Raw genomic sequence first — 18,507 nt, 5'->3', positions numbered from 1 at the left:
GAGCCGGGGTAAAGCAGGCCGATTCGACGCCACGAAAGGAGTGGCTTGCAGTGAGATGGCTTCAGTGGCTTAGCTTTAGTGCACGTGCCAGATGGTTTAATTGTTAGTGCTGGGACCCCGAATTGCAGTCACCATTCCCCGTTTGGCCCAAAAAAAAAACTATTCCATCGCGAAATTCATATCCGGCATTCGCTGGGAAACAAGAGCTCAAAGACCAATCACTCAGTTATTTGACTGCGCGAAGCAAAGACGATGATGAATTTCAACGCTACCTCGACATTCTGCCGTCGGACCAATCTGACAGGGTGATAGATACAGTCAGGTTGCTACGCTCGATCCTCGACAACACCTATTCCTCAGACATGATGCGGACCACGTCTCTCAGACTCGGCGTCGTTCCATGATTCCATCTCGTACTGCCGAACTCCACGAGGCCCATCGGCACCCTTAGACCCAACCTTCTCCACCCCGGCCTGCAACTGCTCAGCACTGTCGGCATCCGGCATCTTGACAAAGCTGGGGAGCTCGTTCTGCTTGGACGTGTTCGAGCTTACCCCCAGGAGGGACATGAGGGACAGGAGGCTCTCGGTTGGTAAGATGCGTGCCAGGATAGGTCGCAGCGTAGGGCCGCATGCAGCAACAATACCGATGTGGACCTCAGCCAGATTCCAGATAGAAAGGCCAGTGAGCATGGCTATATCACTGCGTTAGCTATCAGATGGGATAGGATAGGGGGCACTGGAGCTTACAGATGGCATCGGACGTCCACAAACCCAAGCTGGCCTTGATGTAGATGTAGGCTTTGGCGATGGACGCACCCACGGACCTGTCACCCATTGTTAGCCTGGCTGCCACCATACAAACTCAACTGAAAAGACTCACAGGGCACCGATCATAAAGGTCAGCAGCGTCAAGAATCGGGTACGCCTGTCCATCTTCATGCTGAAGATCACGGGGATGGGGATGAGCAGTGTGATGAAATCGGTGGCAACATCACTGCCCACCATGGCATATCCTGTCGGGATGGCGCTTCCACAGTGATCCAAATACGCCTGTGGTTGTCCGAACAATGCCTTGAGATGGGAACCGCATTCTAGCAGGCCAGCCAGGACAAAGGACAGAGTCCACACAATAATGACGGCTATCCAGACCATGAGGAAACGACGAAACACCACCCGGGCAAAGAGGTGCCAGAACAGGAAGCACACAGACAGCTTGATCAAGCCGAGAGTGGCGATACCGAGGAGCAGGAACGAGAGTTCGATCTGAGCAAATGTCGGTTAGAATGGGACAGAGCAAGGCCAGGATAGGTAAAGAAAGCGCACATGTTTGGCCTTGTTCAGACGTCCGTTGACTGCTTTGGGGTCTTCGATCGATGCCCCTAGTGGATATCCCAAAGCTTGTTCCTTCACGCCTGTTTTCTCGTCAGATTCTGCGTTCAAGCAGACATAGATGGTCGGCGTCTTCACTTACCATAGATCTCCATCACGGTCATTCCGGTTGCAAAGACGGCAGCTACCAAAATCAGCCAGTCCGCCGTAATGTAGCCTTGTCGCTTCCACCTCTTGGAGTAGAATCTCAAGCCAACACAGAGCGTTGAGATAATCCACATGATGACGGACCCGGCGATCAAGCCGCCCGGGCTGTCATACTCGGGAGGTGAGAGTTGGGGTTGGGACATGATGGCTCAGGGCTGTTTGATCTGTTGTTGGCAATGACTTGAGCCCAATTCATGGACAGGACACCGAGGTGTTAGCCTCAACGGGAATCGCTACCTTATTACTATGGCTATCATACCGTCCATTTCACCATTCCGCGAGCCAAAAGGTACAGACCTGATGCTCTCCAGCCTTCCCTGGCCAAGAGTAAGCGACCAGGGCAAAATGTGCCGACAGCTGATGCCAGCCATTCCCGTCTTTGTCCGTGCCGTTGCACAACAGTACCCTCGACCTTTCTACTTCCCAGCATGGCCTCTGGTCCGGGCATGTTACAGTCCTCGCTACTTCCAACCTTCGGCCGACGCACGCTCACCACCACCACGCTGATTTTGTGTAGCAATACATGCTGCCGCATGCCATAAACGGTGTGCCGTGTCCGGTGCCCGGGAGGGTTACACAAAACGAAAATCTTGGGCTGTCTGCCTGCTACTACTCAATACACTATAATATCTGCGGTCAGCCCCTCACCTCGTCCCCGTACCCTCCCTTGGAACCATTCATCCAATGCATACACGCGAACCACAGGACGAATACCACACTGCTGCAGCAGCGAACCATGGTCAGCAAGGGGACGAGCCGCCCAAAATGAGGGGGGCGGACATCGGGCCGTTTTTATATGGACACAAAGACCACAAAAGCTGCTTCATTGCGGCGTAGACGGAGCACCTCAGTGACCCCCCACCATTTCTATCGCGGATGTGGCACAGCAATACACAGTAGTGTAGTCCACGCATGCGGGTGGAATCAAAGTCGGATAAAAGAGCGAAGGGATCATCGTAAGCCAGACCCTTTTCATGTTGCATTTAGCGCGATTCAAGCGAATAATGCAACCCGGCAGAGTATCGGGAACCACTATCGGGGCATGCGGAATCCTTAGCCGGTGGCTTTGTGAGGAGCTATTGCACCCAACCCAATATGTAAGCCACAGGCGGGGGATTTTCTACGATTGAATGTATTCATAGAGGTATTTTGACTATCTCCCGGTCCTGGAGTCCGGTTACATTTGCGATTACGCTGCACATCATCCGAATGATCGGCCAATCACTCCACTTATCCAACTCGGAAGATGCTTCTTGTAGGGACGGACTGCTTGGCTGACTGATAAATCGCAACCATTGCCGTTCTGCAATAGACATGTCGTTGGCGACGTTGGGCATTTTTGGATGTAACTGTTGATTTCAGTTTCCATCCCACTGCTGTCTCAGATCAACAGTCAGCAATCAGTCCAGTACTTGCCATAACGAGTCAATGACTAACATTTCCCCGCAGTTAATCCCACTCGAGTTACTGCCGTTGGTGCCGCCGGACCTCTCCTCCATTGATTTGTGTTCCCTTCATTCGCCCTGACAGCCGTTTACGATTGACGCGCCAACCCCTCTTACTCGTTCCTTCTTTGACACATGTCAATAACATTCCGCGTCTTTAATTGTGGGACAAAGTCAACAAAAGATCTTGTCATCATCACCAATCTCTTGCGCCATCAAGCAGACCACCAGCCAAGAAGCTTGACAGCTTGACAGCTCGAAGCACCCCAATGCATCCTCACTACCTTCCCTGAAGAACGCCACCACAAGCAACGAACTCCATCAACCAAAAGAACCACAATGCTAGCCGCACTCCAACCGCTCCAAGCGGTCCTCCTCGGCCTAGCCGCGGCAACCACTGCTGTCCTCGCGACAGACACAACGCCCATCGTCAAAGACCCCATCAACAACCTCTCTTACAAGGGCACTATCACCACCGTCGGACCCAAATCGTCAGAAACCAGCACCAAGATTGAACACTTTCTCAACATCCGCTTCGCCGAGGCCCCCCGCTTCTCCCCTCCTACCCCCTTTCTCCCCTCTTCCGGGAGCACCATCGACGCCACCTCTCCCGGTCCAGCATGTCCCCAACTTCTCCCCGCCATCCCTCCCTTCTTCTCCATGACTGACGAGATCAGCGAAGACTGTCTCAACCTGCGCATCTCCCGCCCTGCAGGCACCAAAGCAGACGCCAAGCTGCCGGTGGTCGTGCACCTCCATGGCGGCGGGGTAGTCAAAGGGTCGGCGTATGATCCGCACTTCAACCCTGACAAGCTGTTGGCGTTGAGCGTCGAGATGGGCGAGCCGGTGATTTATGTCGCTATCAATTATCGACTTACCATCTTTGGGTTCCCCCGACTTCCTTTACTCAAGGAGCAGAAGTCTCTGAATCTGGGGATGAGGGATCAGAGGGCGGCGCTGGAATGGGTTAGAGATCACATTGCCCACTTCGGCGGAGACCCGGAAAGAGTCACCGCGTTTGGGTTGAGCGCTGGCGGGACGTTTACGAGCTTGCAGATGGTTGCGTACGGAGGAGCCAAGGGGGCGCCGTTTACGCGGGCATGGATGATGAGTGGACCGCCGGGGACGGCGCTGAATATGACGAGTGAGGAGACGGAGAAGCATACGAGAATGGTTGCTGAGCGGGTGGGTTGTGATATTGAGAAGGGGGATGAGGAGGTGTTGGAGTGTATGAGGAAGGTGCCTATGGATGAGCTGACGGAGAAGGCGATGGCGTACTCGATTGAAAATCACCCGCCTGCTGGCTTGTTTACTTTTATTCCTTCTATTGATGATGACTTTATCCCGGACCGGCAGTCGGTTCTCTACCAGTCTGGCAAATTCGTCAAGGGTACGTTCCCATCATTTTCTCTCTCCTTTTTCTTTTTTTTCTCTTGCGTCCGTCACTAACATTCTTATGTAAAGGCATCCCCACAATCCTCGGCTGGGCCCAAGACGACGGCGCCACCAACGCCGGCCCAGCGCACCTCTTCACCTCTGAAGAATCCATGATCCCCGCCTTCCACGCCTTCACCGGCCCTTCCTCTCTCACCCCCTCCGACATCTCCACCCTCTTCTCTCTGTACCCCGAATCCGATTTCACCCCCGAATACCTTTCGTACCTCGCCCGCAAATCCGACGAGGACCCCGAAGCACCCATCCACTACTTCCGCATCTCGCGCATGTTGCGCGACCTGCTCTTCACCTGCTCCTCTATTGACTTTGGGTACCATGTCTCCCGCGCTTCATACGCGGAGGACCCCGACAACTTTGCGGGGGTGAGACTGTACACGCTCAACCAAAGTATGTTGACCCCGCTATTTAGCAGGGCCGGGATGCCGTATCTGGGCGCGGTGCATGGGAGTGATACCAACTATATCTTTAATGGCGTCTTCCCGGAGTTAGACGACGCTTGTTCGGAGGAAGATAAGGAGTTGGCGAGGGAGATGGCGGGGGCGTTTGTGAGGTTTGCTGCGACGGGGGACCCGAGTTCTCCTTCCAAGGACAAGAAAGAGGGAGAAGAAGGGTGGGAGTGGCCTGAGGCGTTTGGTGGACCTGAACTTGAAGATGGGGTTGCCACCAAGGGGCTGGAAGAACTACGGGGTCTCAACGTGCATGTTATCGGTGGGCCGGTGGGGACAGGAAGCTGTAAGGTTAGACATCATGGACTTGTTGAGGGCCAGGAGGATCTAGGGAGCATGCAGAAGCCGATGATGGGAGAGGGAGTGGAGTATGGGGAGATGGGTGAAAAGGATGAAGCCGAAGAGGCAGCGGCTAAAAATCCGGAACAGGCGAGGAAAAAGAGGGCGGCGCTGATGGAAAGGGAGAAGTTGCTTAAGCGGTGTGCGTTCATCCAGACTCTGAACGAGAAGCTTGGTGTTTGAGTTTGTTATGGTGCCTAGTTGAGCTACGAATCGGTTAGAGACGGGGTCTGGAACATAGCAATGAACAGGTGTAGTGCCATCCGGCTCCGAGCAGAAGGGATACAGCAGGCTGGGGTTAAGAATAGTAACACGAAAGTAGGATTCAATATGGAAGATGCAGGCAATTCGAGTGGTTGTATCTTCACTGAAATGATGACTTGACAAGTGTCACAAACGGCTGGTTGTTTGCTGCTACGTACGTCCGGCCAAGAGATACCGCTCGTTCTTCGTGGGGTACAAGCCGAAGCCAAGAGACTTGGGAGCAAGGGCGTTGGGATTTGGGGATGCTTCACACTAAAGGGCGCTCTCTTTTTCTCGCCCGATGTTCTTGAACATCATCAATAGTCGCTGATGTTGGATTTTCCACTGAGGTTTGGTACCACCAGCCAGGTGACCAGTCTCAAGAAAGAGCGAACTGTCTCTTGGAGCACAGTTGCTCCGTGAATGGCTTCCGATTCGGTGTACAGGCTTGGATAGGTGACGCTGCAGAGCAGTTTGGACATATGATTGATGGAACAAAAGCGAAATTCACGGCAATGTGGGAGTGTTGGTACTGTGCAAAACCTCGTTGAACCGTGGAGCGACGTCGATATATGCGCACTCGGCGCTTGGCTGTCTGTCGTTGGTGAGTGTACGAACCTGTGCAGTGTGTGTCAGCGAGCCTTGCCGGCAAAACTTTCTTAGTCTTGATCCCGGTGTGGTTGGAGGGTAGGTAGCTATGGTCAAGCCGGGGTGAACACCGAAAGGAGTTAACATTGAAGAAGCGGAACTTCGTTGTGATGGCAAAAGATGGAAAGCAACTAGGAGGCACAGTCAGCATTGCATGTCGGTAGTTCTCCGAGCGGCTGCAGTCATAAGCCACCATCGGACCACTGCCGTTAAGTTGCCTCCTTTGCTTGGCTTATGCTGACTGGCGGCGGTTGTTGTAAAGGCAGTTATAACGGCCAAAATGTTTACTGTGATGACAGTACCTGGAACCACGAATCCCCTGCCGGTGTGAATCCTGTCAGGCGCTTATCAGCACAAGTACCGCGAGGTGATCCAGACACCTCTACCTTCCGGCGTCTTTGCCAATCGGGTCTGATTATGCTTTAGGCCTTGCTTTCTTACAATCAGCTCGTATATCTTTTGGTCTGAAGTCATCGTCAGTGCTGTTGTGACTTCTCTCCGTCCTGGCTTCATCTCTTCTTCTTCTGCTTCAGGCACTCCTCCAACGCTGGCAGCTCCCAAACGCCCCTCACCTTGAGCACCCTCAAAGCCAAATTAGCAGTTCAAGCGTTGCAAACATGAAGACTGTCACGTTGTTTGCCTTGCTTGCGGCGTCAGTCGTTTCAGTGTTCGCTGCTCCTATTTCGTCTCCAGGTAAGGAACGCTCAACGAGACTTTGACGAGCTTTTTGACTGACGACTGGGGACCACCGCAGATGTTGCTCAAGCCATACGACGAGATGGGCGGGGGACAGAGTTTGACACAGACCTTTGTCTTCTCAAGAAACGGACGGGGGTGATTGGCGAGGGGATTGACAATTGCGACATGTGAGGAGGATCTGGTTATTGGGGCGGCATTGCAGTGATTTCTTTTTTTTTTTTTTTTTTTCGGATGGATGGATGTCGGGTCCGAGGAGCCTGGAGGAAGAGGGGTGTCCAGTCACACAAGGGCAGCTATGGTGGGGGACAAGCCTGTTCCTTCCGAAACAGTGCTGTTTCCCCGGGTTGGGTGTGATTTAAGGCAGGCACGGAAGGATCCGAGAATAGCAATCCCGTTGTAACTTCCGAAAAGGCTGACCTGATCAGCGGGATAAGACTGGACGGCTTTGGGTACCTAAGTATCTAGGGAAGGTCCATCTGTAGAGGTATGTAATTAATTGAACGAGACTTGATCCGTTCGGGTTCAGGTTGTCTTCTGACTGCGCCGCAAAGATAGTGAGACAAGTAGAAGTTCGCCCAGAGGCCATTCCAGGCTGCCTTGCTCGGTACCGTCCACAACGTCTGACGCCCCCAACTCAAGCCCCGGTACTTCCTTGTCGTATCACCCGGATTCCGGCAGATGGACCCGTTAGGTCGTCTCTCATGCTTTGCGTCACTCTCCGCTTATGTATCACCATTGCCAGTCCCGTCTGACACACATACAATAGTTGTGTCTAGCCCTATAGCGCCAAGAAGCTGGTTCACTTCCTCAGCCATAGTGAAGAGCCGCCGTTGATTGCGGTCCGGCAGATCAGCGCCCACCTCTTCCGTCGCATAGGCGCTTGTGACGGATCCTTCAACTGTTCAAGGACAGGATTATCGGCATGGCTTACGCCACCAACAGACCTAATGCCTCCCCCGGTTGCATCGTATGATATGCTTACACTACGGAGATGGAGCTTATGGGCCAATAGCTGCGCTTTTCCATCAGTATTGTAGCGTAGACGTATACCCTCATACATACCTCTAGCATTCAACACTGGTCCCTCTTCCGATACTGTGCGGTTGGTCTTCAAGCACCTATTGACAAGGATGAAGGAAAAGAAGGATCATGGAATGCATTGTACTTCACACAACCGCTTGCACTTTGTTTCATCAACTTCTTTCTTTCTCATCCCGGTTCAAGGGTACCAAACTCATGTCAAGGGAGAAGTGCCTTGACGCAGTGCCGGCACTTTCGATCGGTTAACACCACTCCCATACTATGGGCCTCTGCTTCTTCCTCTGATACTCCTCTCCCACTCAGTTATTGTACCTCTAGATTTTGATTAGCCCTGCGACAGTTGTTCAAGTTCTGTGACGAGGTTCTCATCTCAAGAAACTCCATCATGGAGCCATTGATCACAGATGAAAAGCCCCGATATGCTCGTCTGCATGGTGATGATGAGAACATTCCCGAGAATCCAGAGGCACTAGCTCTGGTTCAGAAGTGGAAGCGAAGTTTCTACATCCTTCTCGCGTCCTCTCTTTCCGTCATATTCATTCTCTTTGGAGTCGGAATCTACAGCATCTTGTCATTGCAAGATTGTTCACCATCAAAGCCTGGAGTTGTAATACCGTATTGCAAGTTTAACCCATCTCGACATGTCTTTTTTTTCTATATTTACTAACATAGTTCACAGCGCCGGCCCCAGTCAAATACGTCAACAAATGGCTAACCGGTGACCCGGACACCAAAAAGTTCATGGGCAAACCTCGTCCTGAACTCGACCAAGCATGGCACGACCTCCTTGACAGCACTTTGATCAGGTACTCTGCCGATGAGCTCTTCCTCGCCAACAATGCTACCTCTGTCCAGCACAAAGATGGTGGCTTCGTCGGTGGGCTGGGTATTTCCCATTCGTTGCATTGCCTTGTAAGCGGCCCCCTTGTCTGTTTCTCGTCGAGTGTTGACGATTGCACTTTGGCATGACTGACATCTCGCTTGAAAGAAACGACTGAAGCAATACATTCACCCAGAGTACTACTACAACCATGAGACGCAAGACTGGGACGAGCTCTACTCACACGCCGACCACTGTCTCGAGTCTTTGCGTCAGGAAATCCTGTGTAACGCCGATGTGAACATCTACACATTGAAGTGGACGCCGCACAGCCGATTCAAGCCTACCGTAAAGGTACCGCAGCCCCATGCCTGTGTCGACTGGGAGGCCCTCCATGACTGGATGAAGGGAAGACAGGCTAGGTTGGAAGACATGGTGGGTCCGCCCGAAAGCTTGTTTGAGGGGAAAGACTCCAAGGAGAAAGCGAGTGCGAAGAGTGCGCAAGAAGGGTAAAGGAAGGGGGATTGGGAAGCGAAAGAGGAAAGTAAAAGGGGGTGAAATTGCGAAGACAATGATCGAATATTCTCTGGCATAGCAAAGGCAGTTCGAACAGACACTGAACTAACCATCTTTGAACCCGGGACATGCCATGAAGAATGTCCCGCCATTGTGTCACGATGAATGATTGACAAAATGGCAAGAAACCCTTTCGCCTATCCATATCAGTGATGTTTGCAGTTTTTCCCTGAATGTATTCTGCGTATTTGTCCAAAGTTTTGAGTGTCCTCTTTTTCATGTTGGTTCCGCCCACACATAAAGAAGGAACGAGCCTCGCAGCACAATTCTCGTACGAAGAAGGTACGCACCGCGTCACCACTGCTAGGAATTACAACAGGTCTTTTAGATCAACAGCCAAGATCACTCACCTCAAGTCGTGCAAGCAGTTCATTCTTTGTTACTCTCTAGCAACGAATGAATCTCCCTAACCACGCGCCTGAAGCCATCACTTCGCATCGACAAGCTGAAGCCCATTGTCGACAACATCCATATTTTGCATTAATAACCAAACCTTCCCTTGCTCTCGGTATTCTACCCTCCTTGCTACCCTGCCCACTGCCTACCGTGTTATTCATCCCCTCTCTTCCTCCAGATCTGCTAACAATGAATTCCATTCACAGCAATGTCCGCAAACGATTACTACTACACCAACTCCAACTACTTATCCTCGGGCCCCGGCCATCAACAGCCGTCCTCCTTTGACGCCCAACAAACATCCAACCAGCAGCAGCACAGCTCGCACACCTACCCTCCCCAAGGCCAAGCTCACCTCCACTCCTACGACAACCACCCCCAATTCCAAGACCATGCCGCCGCCGGTCGTCGCCGCAGCTCCGCCATTTCCATCCCCGCCGGTGCCGCAGACGTCAGCTTGAACCCCCATCTTGCTCAGGGCTTCCTACAACACGAATTAATCCCAAACAACAACACCGCCACCAACCATAGTGGTACCTTTTCCGTTCAACAACATGGTCATCCTACCACTAGCCACTTTTGTCCCGTTGGTAAGGAGTCAAACAACATCAACATCTCCCATAATCCCAACGCTCCCAACGCTCCCAACGCTCCCCACGATCCCACCACTCCCCACAACCCAGACGGTCACACAGGCCCAGACGGCGAAAGAGGCCTAGGCGCCACCCTCGTCGGCGGCTCAAGCGGGCACTTCCTCGCCAAACAACTCGGTCGCGGCGGCGGCCATCACCACGGCGTGCTTGGGACCACTGCGGGGGCAGTAGCTGCTAATATCCTGGAGCACAAGTTGAAGAAGAACCATGATCAAAAGAACCATCACCAACAGACTCAGCATGCCCATGATTTGGAACATGGACATGGACATGGCGGCGGCGGAGGCTTGAGTGGGATGTTTAGTGGTGGTGGTGGCGGTGGTAAGCATCCTACTCTTCAACAACAGACACAGCAGCATCATTACCCGGAGACGCATGCTGGATCTGTGGAACATGGACATGGTCATGGACAGGAGTATGGAGGAGTGAGCCAGGGACATCATAAGCATAGGAAGCATGGAAAGTGGGGGCATTAGTCTGGTCGTTGGAAGACTAATAAGGTTTCTTGAGAGCCCGTTGCTACCTATTCTTGGCTTGTCCTTGGTGTACTGTATCGATAGTGTTAGTCCTAAGTCAGTAGATAGACCTATGTGAACGGAAACATGATTACAACTTGCTATATCACCAGCAAGGGAATCAAGCACAGGCCTCTCGTATGCTTCAAATCGCGCTGTGTCTATAGGACTTCATGTGCCAAGCAAGTTACCCCAACAAAGATCGCTCGACCAATTTGGTCACCCTATTCGACAAGTCCGCTGCAAGTACTTGCCCCCATGGATGGAGGATATCCTTACTTACGCTCTTGTCAAGGACCTCGCTGACCAACCTGGCACTACACAGAAGAAAGCCAAGGGGGGAAAGGATAACGGTTTCACACTGATCGACTCACAAAGGTCCCAACGCAAGTCAGAGCGGCGGGAGGGATGCCCACGCAAACCCGGATATCTCTTCCGTCCCCAAACTCTCAAGCCCCCTTCGTCGCCGGCCGTCGAACCCCTCGACAAAGCCGACTGGTAATTCCGCCTAGGCCTTCAAGCCCTCGGCATCCACCATATCGCCGACCAGCGTCTTCACAAATTCCTTCTCTCAACGCCCCCCCTTCCTGTTACCACAAGCCCCTGTCTGCATCCTATCCTGGCTGCCCCAATAAATGCGGGAACATCGGGGGTGAAAGAAAAAAAAAATAAAAAAAAAGAAAAAGTAAAAAAATAAAAAAAATAAAAAAAAAATACTTACTTCGCTGGGAAACCGCTTGGTGAAAACCCAGATCCCACTTGGGATTCCGCTGTTGGTTAGTACGCTGTTGGTTAGAGATACTCGCTGTTTCGCTATGGGTTAGTACGCTGCTGGTTAGTAATACTCGCTCGTTTCGCTGTTGGTTAGTTATATTCGCTATTTCGCTATGGGTTAGTGATACTCGCTCGTTTCGCTGTTGGTTAGTATGCTCGCTCGTTTCGCTGTTGGTTAGTATGCTCGCTCGTTTCGCTGTTGGTTAGTATGCTCGCTCGTTTCGCTGTTGGTTAGTATATTCGCTCGTTTCGCTGTTGGTTAATACTCGCTGTAGATAAGTTATATTCGCTATGGAAGGAGAAGCTACGCTAGGATGAAAGACTCACCATGGGAGAGTGCCCAGGACTTGCCCGGACAGCTCTCCCATAGCAATGGGATGAAAACTCTGTCGTGCTTGCCCTCGAGATGGGATCGAACGAGTGACCTTGCGGTCGGTAGCTGAAAGTGGGGCGTGGCAGGGAGCCGCTACGCTATGTAACCACATTGGCTGTTTGTTATTTATGACTACTTTTGACCTAACCTATATTGCACTAGTCTTGTCTGATTCCTTCCTTCCGTCCCACCATCTCGGCCCAGCACCCCTGGTCTGATGTACCTCTGTCTGATGTACCTCTGTACCTCCACCAATCTCAATTGGTGACGACCTCAATTGCCAACAACCTCAATTGCCAACAACTAACCAACACCTTGGGTTTTAGCAATGAGAAAGTTGACGAGAAAGAAGAACTCATTGATGTCTGGCACACAGAGATGCTGGAATCTGCTTTCACAACTCAGCGCGCCACCGCAGAAAGGGCATTTCTTGAGTTGAACGCATCGCTGTGAGCGACGTGAAAGACATTGGAGAAAAAGACCACTGATGAAAAAAAAAAAAAAAAAAAAAAAAAAAAAAAAAAAAAAAAAAAAAGGTGAAGGGCTGGACCGTGTACATTCCCACAGGCGTGGTCTTATTTGGACCACGAAACTGGATGATGACTCCCATGGGCCCCAGTGCCACAGACAACCAGCAAGGGGCATGAAAATGATGAGATCAGAAGGATGTAAAGGCAATGATGTAAGAAAAAAAGAACATGGTGAGAGAGAGGGAAACCAAGACGCTAGGGTTATGTGATGAGGATTTGTGCAAGGAAAAAAAAAAGAGAAGAAGCAATGAACAAAAACATCGCGTGAGTGATGGGTGGTGATGAGAAAAGAAAAGAAAAAGAGACAAAAAGGAAAGCAAAGCAGGGGAAAAAAAAAGAAAAGAAAAAGAAATTGGAAGCATTGATAGAAGGAACCATGGGGGGAGGGAAGGGTCTGGGTTTTGTGTGTCCTGGTTGGCCCGTGCATCGCGGAATAGCCACCACTCCTGCCAAAGTTGGTACGTTCTTGCGCTGCAGTGATTTTCTTGCGTTCAGGGACGCAAACATGCAACATGCAAAATGACCAGTACGACAAACTCCCATCACATGCCATTGGGAGAACACCGATATTTTGTAGCAGTTGATACCAGAAGAGAAGAAGGCGGTACAGTAAATTGAGACATGATCGTCTCTTGGCTGTTGATTCATACCCCGACATGTTCGGTTTGATCTCCGTGACAAATAAGCAAATTCGCTTCTTGTAGCTTGACGTCTTCCCAAAGCCGGTCTTCAAAACCACTGGCCTTTATGCCCGGTCAACGTTCCCCAATCAATGATGCTTCGTAATGAAAACATAAATCACTGCTTCGAGAGCAAATAACAAATGTTGCTGCAATGCGCCGATGTCCATATGGCTAGAAAATACCTAGCAAACAATGACCTCCACTTTTTTCATAGCCTGGTCGCGCCAAAACCCCCCGAGTCAAGTCATTCGATTGACTCCCCTTTCGTTTCCATTCCTCGCAAATACTGGCCGTAGACACTGTTGCTTTATAGCGATCCCGTCAACTCGTTTGATCCCATCAGCCCATCTGGCATCTGCCTCCCCCAGAACCCTCCCAAATGTTACTACGCCCGAACAATACCTGCGCCCTCCCGGCGCCCCCTCGATACCGGGATTTGAATCTCCCCTTCCGAATCCGAGTCTCCCCTCTCTCTGGCCGCTGCGAGCTCCAACATCCTGTCAATGTCCTCGTCTTTCAGACCCGTGCGTGACGGCCTCGATGGTACTGTCAGCCCCGAGGAGACGGGCATTTGCTTCAACTTTGGTATCGGTGCATGTGCGTGTACGTGTGAATATTGTTGTAGCTCGCCACCGCCAGCCGCGTGCCCGTTGTATCCTCCTCTCTTCCGCGGCGTGCCTCGCGTATTGTTGTTATTGCTGTACGGCGAGACGCCGTAGGTGCCGTCGTCCATGTCCATAGCGTTGGGAGACTTTTGGAAGCCTACGCGTTTTTGGATGGGCTGAGACTGCGTTTGGTGGGCGCGTGGGTGGTTTACTGGTCTTGCCGAGGGTAGGCTTTTCCGTGGTTGTGAACTTGGTAAGGCGGTTCGTTGTTGCGGTTGTGCGTGGCCGGATGGCAGAGGCTGTGATGATGACAATGGTGGTTGCGAGGACGAGAGTGGTTGTGATGATGAGGGAAAGCCGTGTTTGAGGTTGGCAGAGTTACCGGGACTACTCATAAAGAGCAATGATTCTATGGCGTCTTGTTCCCGGACGTTCTGATGTGGAGGATAAAGTGGCGGCTCCATTAGCGATGTGCGATGATGGTGTGTCGGTAGGTAAGGACTCGGTTGCCCAACTGTGTTGGGCCCTTGTTGAGGTGGTGGCTGGTGGTTAATTGCAAGGAAAGCCTGAGTGTTTCGTGGCACTGAATTGCGTCGGGGGTGTTGGAATTGCTGCCGTGTTGGCTGGATAGGGGCAGGAGGAGCAAGAGTAACCGAAGGAATGGGCTCGGCTTGTTGTGTTGGGCTATAACGAGGAGCAAAGTGGCCTGACTCCCGAGCATAAGAACTCTCAACCGGCCGCCCTTGACTATACTGTTGTTGGTGTTGCTGTTGTGATGCTGACGGATGTTGTTGCGAACCCGACGGGTACTGCTGAGACCCTGATGGATATTGCTGGGATGATGTTGGGTACTGTTGAGAGTTGGCGGGAACCGTGCTGGCGTGACTACCTATGCGTTGGAGGTTCGAGAGTTGTGGGCTGGCGGACGACCCGTTCCTCATATGTACAGTGGAATTGCTCGAGGTAGGGGAAGCAGCACGGGAAGCCAGCGACTCGACTTGGTCAATCGAGTGAGATTGCCATCCATTGTTGACCTTTACCATTGCGTATGAAAGACGAGTCTTGAGCTCGGCAGAGAGCTGTGGCCAAGGTGGTGTTAGCAATGAAAGCAAGACTACCCCATGGGCAAAGATCCCACCAAAGACTCACCTCTCCCAGTCGGCTGGTGGCAGTAGAAGCCATACTGACGGCGCTTGTGTTTCTTGTGTGACTGGCGGTGCCTGCGGGAGATAGACTGGGCCTTTCGTACGTGGGCTTGACCATTCCGTCAGCCATGCGCTTCCTTGACAAGGCAATTCCATTCTCGGGTATCCTCTCCTGCGCGGCAGCAATCTGGGAGAGCTGCAGCAGCTGTGAATCCTGGCTCGAGTCGTGGCTATTGGGCTTGCTAGGGCTCCGACCACCTTCGCTTGAGGGCGGGGTAAACACCAAGTCAGCGTCGTTGGTGGAACTTGTCGCTTGCGAGACGCTGAGGGAGTGCGGGAGGCGGTGACGCTGGGACGGCGGAGGAGGTTGGAAGCGACTCGAGCTGTCGTAAGGAGCTAGATTGGCATTGACGGCGTTGACCGGAGGGTATTCGGACGAGCGAGGGTCGTAGATACGGGGCACCTCGGGGGCCGGGTGTCGGACGGTGGGAGTGGCGGCGGGCTGGTGGGAATGGGGATGCGGATAACTTGGGACGCGATAGTCGGTCGCGTCGTGGGAGCTGGGGGCCGCTGGCCGCGTCGCCTTGTCGCTAGTCGACGGTAGAGCAGTGGAAGCTTGTCGCATGGTGGCGGCGACCATGGAGCTATGAGGAAGCAAAAGTGTCGAGTCTTTGTCGGCATGGTGAAGCGTCGGCGTCGGCGTCGCAGTCGCAGTGACACGTCCGGGGTCCAGCGCAGGCAACACCGACGCGGAGGGCGTGTCCGGCCCCATAATGGCGCTGTGGGTAGAACGACAGCGGCCGGGCGGGCGAGGGGATCGTGGCGGAGGGTGGCGGGGGACGTGATAATTCGGGGCAAGCAATTGGAATGCAGTCGTAGGTTGAAGATTACTTCCTGCGAGATTTGGCGACAAGCGAAAGCGACGACGAGGGCTCCCGTCTTTGGTTGGAAGCTCGGGTAGGTGACCTCTCTCTCACTCTCTCTCTCTCTCTACAGGCGCTAGTGTCTAGTTGGCGTGCGTTACGCGGTTCGCGACGACGCCCGCAGATGGGCTAACGAACTGGAACCGCGCTGCGCTGCCCTGGGCTGTGTGCACTTACACGACTCCGCTTTCTACCTATAGCTGCCCGTGCTGTGGACAATGGTCGCACACTAAGGTATGGATTTAGCGGATCCCGGGTCCCCACTGCCGCGCGCGCGTGAACTTCTGGCGCTCTTGGCCTCCCCTGTTCTTGCAGTTCTGCACGCTACGGTTCACTGCACGGATCAAATGGTCAGCGACGCTACAGAAAACAGCCCCACAATCTTCAAGCGTGTGCTGTGATTTGAGACCCAGTTGTTCATATTTCATCTCTGCAATTGGCTCAACGCGTCGCTGCGTCATTTCGCAACTGCAGTCTTCGCAGTCTCGACTTCCCCGTTGTCCAACATTGGAACGAATGATCCATTGTCAAACAGTCCTCTTCGCTTCTCTGATCATCATCATTTGCTGATCTGCCCCCGTGATCATTTTCCGCCTTTTATTCCCATCTTGTCTGGGTGACGGCGCCAACAATCGCCAGCAAACACTGCCAGGTGCAGATTGAACGCGAGGTCACGTGTTCCTAACCACACCTGGGACCCGAATGGGGTTCCCTTCGTCACGAACCATGACAAAGGATGTTGGAACACAGTATCGCATTCGGCGTGTGTTTCATCAGTTTGACGAGTCAATACTGCTGGAATTTCACTGCATTCTTTCTCTGCATTCAGTTTCTCCTCATCAAACTCTATGTCATTCTTCCTCTTCCTCGTCGTACTCGGACTCATCACCAGTTCCCGTCTCCGCCCGTCTAGTCGGTATCTTCCGCGAGCTCCCGGAGTTCGGAGTCTCCACGGACTGAAAAGGCCTTTGTACTCGTGCAAGATAACACGCTATATTGACCTTTCCTGTATTGTTGGAAGTAATCCGTATCTCATTGGCGAGCTACCAACCCTATGGTATGCTAAACTGACATTGGTTTACCGGCTTTTTAAGCAGCGGATGCGACTGTATTCCCAGAAAGAAACCAGAAACTGCAAGGTCCATAAGACGCAGCAACAGTGCACCGATGCCAGACAAGAGTGCCTCGTGCCAGTCCATGATGAAGCGTTGACGATGGTGCACGATCTCCGGATCGTGCGTTGACATCGTCCCATTACCCGGCTTATCCCACCAAAGCAGTTTTGTCACGGCGATGAAGCATGATGTACTCCATTCCAACCCACTACCTCTCATGCTGTAACCACAGCTTCTACGATGTACATATCGGGCGAACAGGTAGCGTGTGACTGTGATTTGTACCCTCGATGCAGTTCGAAAGGAGTAGCTTTGAAGAAAACCTCGGATCTCGACGCATTTCCTCGCGAACCACGCCTCCCATTCCCGAATACTGAGATCAAAAGATAGAGACATATCAAGGGAATGCGTTTTTGGGTGTCAGTTTGCAAGGATTCAAGCAAGCCATCCGGCCTTTCATGGCGGTTGATACTTGGATCAGTAAGACACGTTCGGCCCAATTTTCCGATGCGCCGATAAACGATTAACGAAGTACTTGGAGAGATGATCCGTATGGGCCAGGTCGTGATGGAGATAGAAGAAGTCTCGAACAAATTTGTGACTACCTAAGCTTACGCTGACAATCAGGCTTTGTGCGCTATCGGAAGATACCTCTCAAGTATCTCCGAGAATCTCCAAGATGTTACTACCATCTCTCACTTGAAAGACACAGCAGGCTTCAGGATTGGGTTCACGATCAGTAAACTGACCCCAAGGTTAGAGGCCAGAGGATGAGTCACATGAACGTCAATATATGTAGGAACAGCAAGAGCTGTCTTGGACCGGGTACTAACATTCAAGGAGGAAAGCTTCTCCGAACGCAAGTCTGTCGTCGCCAATCCAGACGTGCGGACCTTACTTTCTGCCCGCCCAACATCATGGGCTTCTGCCCAGCAACAAGAAACAAAACAAACCAGGTTTCGGTACTGGCTGGATTGTCTTCGACCTATCGACTAGAAGCCAGATCTCTGGGAGTCTCTACTCCTACATAATACCCAAAAGCGCCTCCTATAAGCGCTCGTTAAGAATCGCTTGGTCCCTAACAATGCCCAGGACCAAGACATGCAAAGAGGCAGGGGCTGCTTTTACCGTTACATGTTAGTCCCGGCGGATCTGGAAAGACAATGACCGCAGGCAATTCAAGCAGCTAGGTACGGCAATGGCCAGTACGCCATGCCCACCTCGACGGACAGAGGCCGCCTCTGATATCCAGTTTACTTGGAGAGGTGAATTGAGACAACTGCCTGGGCCTTTGCATTTGAGGGGTTTCTCTCAGAGAATCATCGCACTACTTCAAAAATGGCCAAAATGGCAGACAGCCGCCGTGCAACTCGATGAAGCTGATGATGTGTTCCTGGAGAAACGCAACGGCACACAAGGTCACAAGGCCAACCGAAACACCTTGTAGTGTAGTCGGTGCGGATCCTCCGTGATGGAACCATACTATAGCAACTTTTCCTGACGTCTCTTTATACTTACCAACACCCTTCCTGAAGCATGTCGAGT

General features: G+C 52.2%; 5 protein-coding genes and 1 non-coding gene across 7 annotated transcripts; 4 read left to right on the top strand and 2 right to left on the bottom strand.

Annotated features, from left to right (window-relative positions):
* Positions 1 to 217: 217 nt before the first annotated feature.
* On the bottom strand, positions 218 to 2,331 carry NCU04931 (hypothetical protein). The gene is made up of 5 exons (XM_954286.3): positions 1,474 to 2,331; positions 1,326 to 1,414; positions 883 to 1,265; positions 750 to 826; positions 218 to 694 (listed from the first exon to the last, which is right to left on the bottom strand). The coding sequence occupies exons 1-5, from the start codon at positions 1,679 to 1,681 to the stop codon at positions 357 to 359; spliced, it is 1,095 nt and encodes a 364-aa protein (XP_959379.1). The 5' UTR covers positions 1,682 to 2,331; the 3' UTR covers positions 218 to 356.
* Positions 2,332 to 2,457: 126 nt separating this feature from the next.
* NCU04930 lies at positions 2,458 to 5,962 on the top strand. 2 transcript variants are annotated; one of them, XM_011395815.1, is made up of 3 exons: positions 2,710 to 2,930; positions 2,988 to 4,373; positions 4,448 to 5,600. In XM_011395815.1, exons 2-3 carry the CDS (start codon positions 3,323 to 3,325, stop codon positions 5,404 to 5,406), a joined length of 2,010 nt encoding a protein of 669 aa, XP_011394117.1. In that variant the 5' UTR covers positions 2,710 to 2,930; positions 2,988 to 3,322; the 3' UTR covers positions 5,407 to 5,600. The 2 variants fall into 2 exon arrangements, with proteins under 2 accessions (XP_011394116.1, XP_011394117.1); XM_011395814.1 differs by having other exon boundaries at positions 2,458 to 4,373; positions 4,448 to 5,962.
* Positions 5,963 to 6,409: 447 nt separating this feature from the next.
* Positions 6,410 to 7,349, top strand: NCU14089. The gene is made up of 2 exons (XR_897878.1): positions 6,410 to 6,807; positions 6,869 to 7,349. It is a non-coding gene; the product is annotated as a ncrg155 (non-coding RNA).
* Positions 7,350 to 7,863: 514 nt separating this feature from the next.
* Positions 7,864 to 9,316, top strand: NCU04928 (hypothetical protein). The gene is made up of 3 exons (XM_954283.3): positions 7,864 to 8,474; positions 8,534 to 8,766; positions 8,843 to 9,316. Exons 1-3 carry the CDS (start codon positions 8,240 to 8,242, stop codon positions 9,185 to 9,187), a joined length of 813 nt encoding a protein of 270 aa, XP_959376.3. The 5' UTR covers positions 7,864 to 8,239; the 3' UTR covers positions 9,188 to 9,316.
* A 339-nt stretch (positions 9,317 to 9,655) lies between these two features.
* NCU16745 (hypothetical protein) lies at positions 9,656 to 10,930 on the top strand. Its single transcript, XM_011396063.1, has 2 exons — positions 9,656 to 9,758; positions 9,853 to 10,930. Exon 2 carries the CDS (start codon positions 9,855 to 9,857, stop codon positions 10,773 to 10,775), a length of 921 nt encoding a protein of 306 aa, XP_011394365.1. The 5' UTR covers positions 9,656 to 9,758; positions 9,853 to 9,854; the 3' UTR covers positions 10,776 to 10,930.
* A 2,115-nt stretch (positions 10,931 to 13,045) lies between these two features.
* NCU04927 (hypothetical protein) lies at positions 13,046 to 15,982 on the bottom strand. Its single transcript, XM_954282.2, has 2 exons — positions 14,929 to 15,982; positions 13,046 to 14,858 (listed from the first exon to the last, which is right to left on the bottom strand). Exons 1-2 carry the CDS (start codon positions 15,694 to 15,696, stop codon positions 13,560 to 13,562), a joined length of 2,067 nt encoding a protein of 688 aa, XP_959375.1. The 5' UTR covers positions 15,697 to 15,982; the 3' UTR covers positions 13,046 to 13,559.
* Between the last annotated feature and the right edge of the window lie 2,525 nt (positions 15,983 to 18,507).

This window comes from Neurospora crassa, linkage group IV, assembly GCF_000182925.2.
Source record: "Neurospora crassa OR74A linkage group IV, whole genome shotgun sequence".
Lineage (NCBI taxonomy): Eukaryota > Fungi > Ascomycota > Sordariomycetes > Sordariales > Sordariaceae > Neurospora > Neurospora crassa.
This window is presented reverse-complemented; position numbering and strand designations above follow the sequence as displayed.

Bases quoted from the DNA above. Each gene is read 5' to 3' on its own strand.
- NCU04927 (XM_954282.2), bottom strand. From the start codon at position 15,696: ATGGGGCCGGACACGCCCTCCGCGTCGGTGTTGCCTGCGCTGGACCCC. The intron at 14,859-14,928 runs GTGAGTCTTTGG...CCTTGGCCACAG, and splicing joins CCACCAGCCGACTGGGAGAG to CTCTCTGCCGAGCTCAAGAC.
- NCU04928 (XM_954283.3), top strand. From the start codon at position 8,240: ATGGAGCCATTGATCACAGATGAAAAGCCCCGATATGCTCGTCTGCAT. The intron at 8,475-8,533 runs GCAAGTTTAACC...CATAGTTCACAG, and splicing joins TGGAGTTGTAATACCGTATT to CGCCGGCCCCAGTCAAATAC. The intron at 8,767-8,842 runs GTAAGCGGCCCC...CTCGCTTGAAAG, and splicing joins CCCATTCGTTGCATTGCCTT to AAACGACTGAAGCAATACAT.
- NCU16745 (XM_011396063.1), top strand. From the start codon at position 9,855: ATGTCCGCAAACGATTACTACTACACCAACTCCAACTACTTATCCTCG.
- NCU04931 (XM_954286.3), bottom strand. From the start codon at position 1,681: ATGTCCCAACCCCAACTCTCACCTCCCGAGTATGACAGCCCGGGCGGC. The intron at 1,415-1,473 runs GTAAGTGAAGAC...ACGAGAAAACAG, and splicing joins GACCGTGATGGAGATCTATG to GCGTGAAGGAACAAGCTTTG. The intron at 1,266-1,325 runs GTGCGCTTTCTT...ACATTTGCTCAG, and splicing joins GTCTGAACAAGGCCAAACAT to ATCGAACTCTCGTTCCTGCT.
- NCU04930 (XM_011395814.1), top strand. From the start codon at position 3,323: ATGCTAGCCGCACTCCAACCGCTCCAAGCGGTCCTCCTCGGCCTAGCC. The intron at 4,374-4,447 runs GTACGTTCCCAT...TCTTATGTAAAG, and splicing joins GTCTGGCAAATTCGTCAAGG to GCATCCCCACAATCCTCGGC.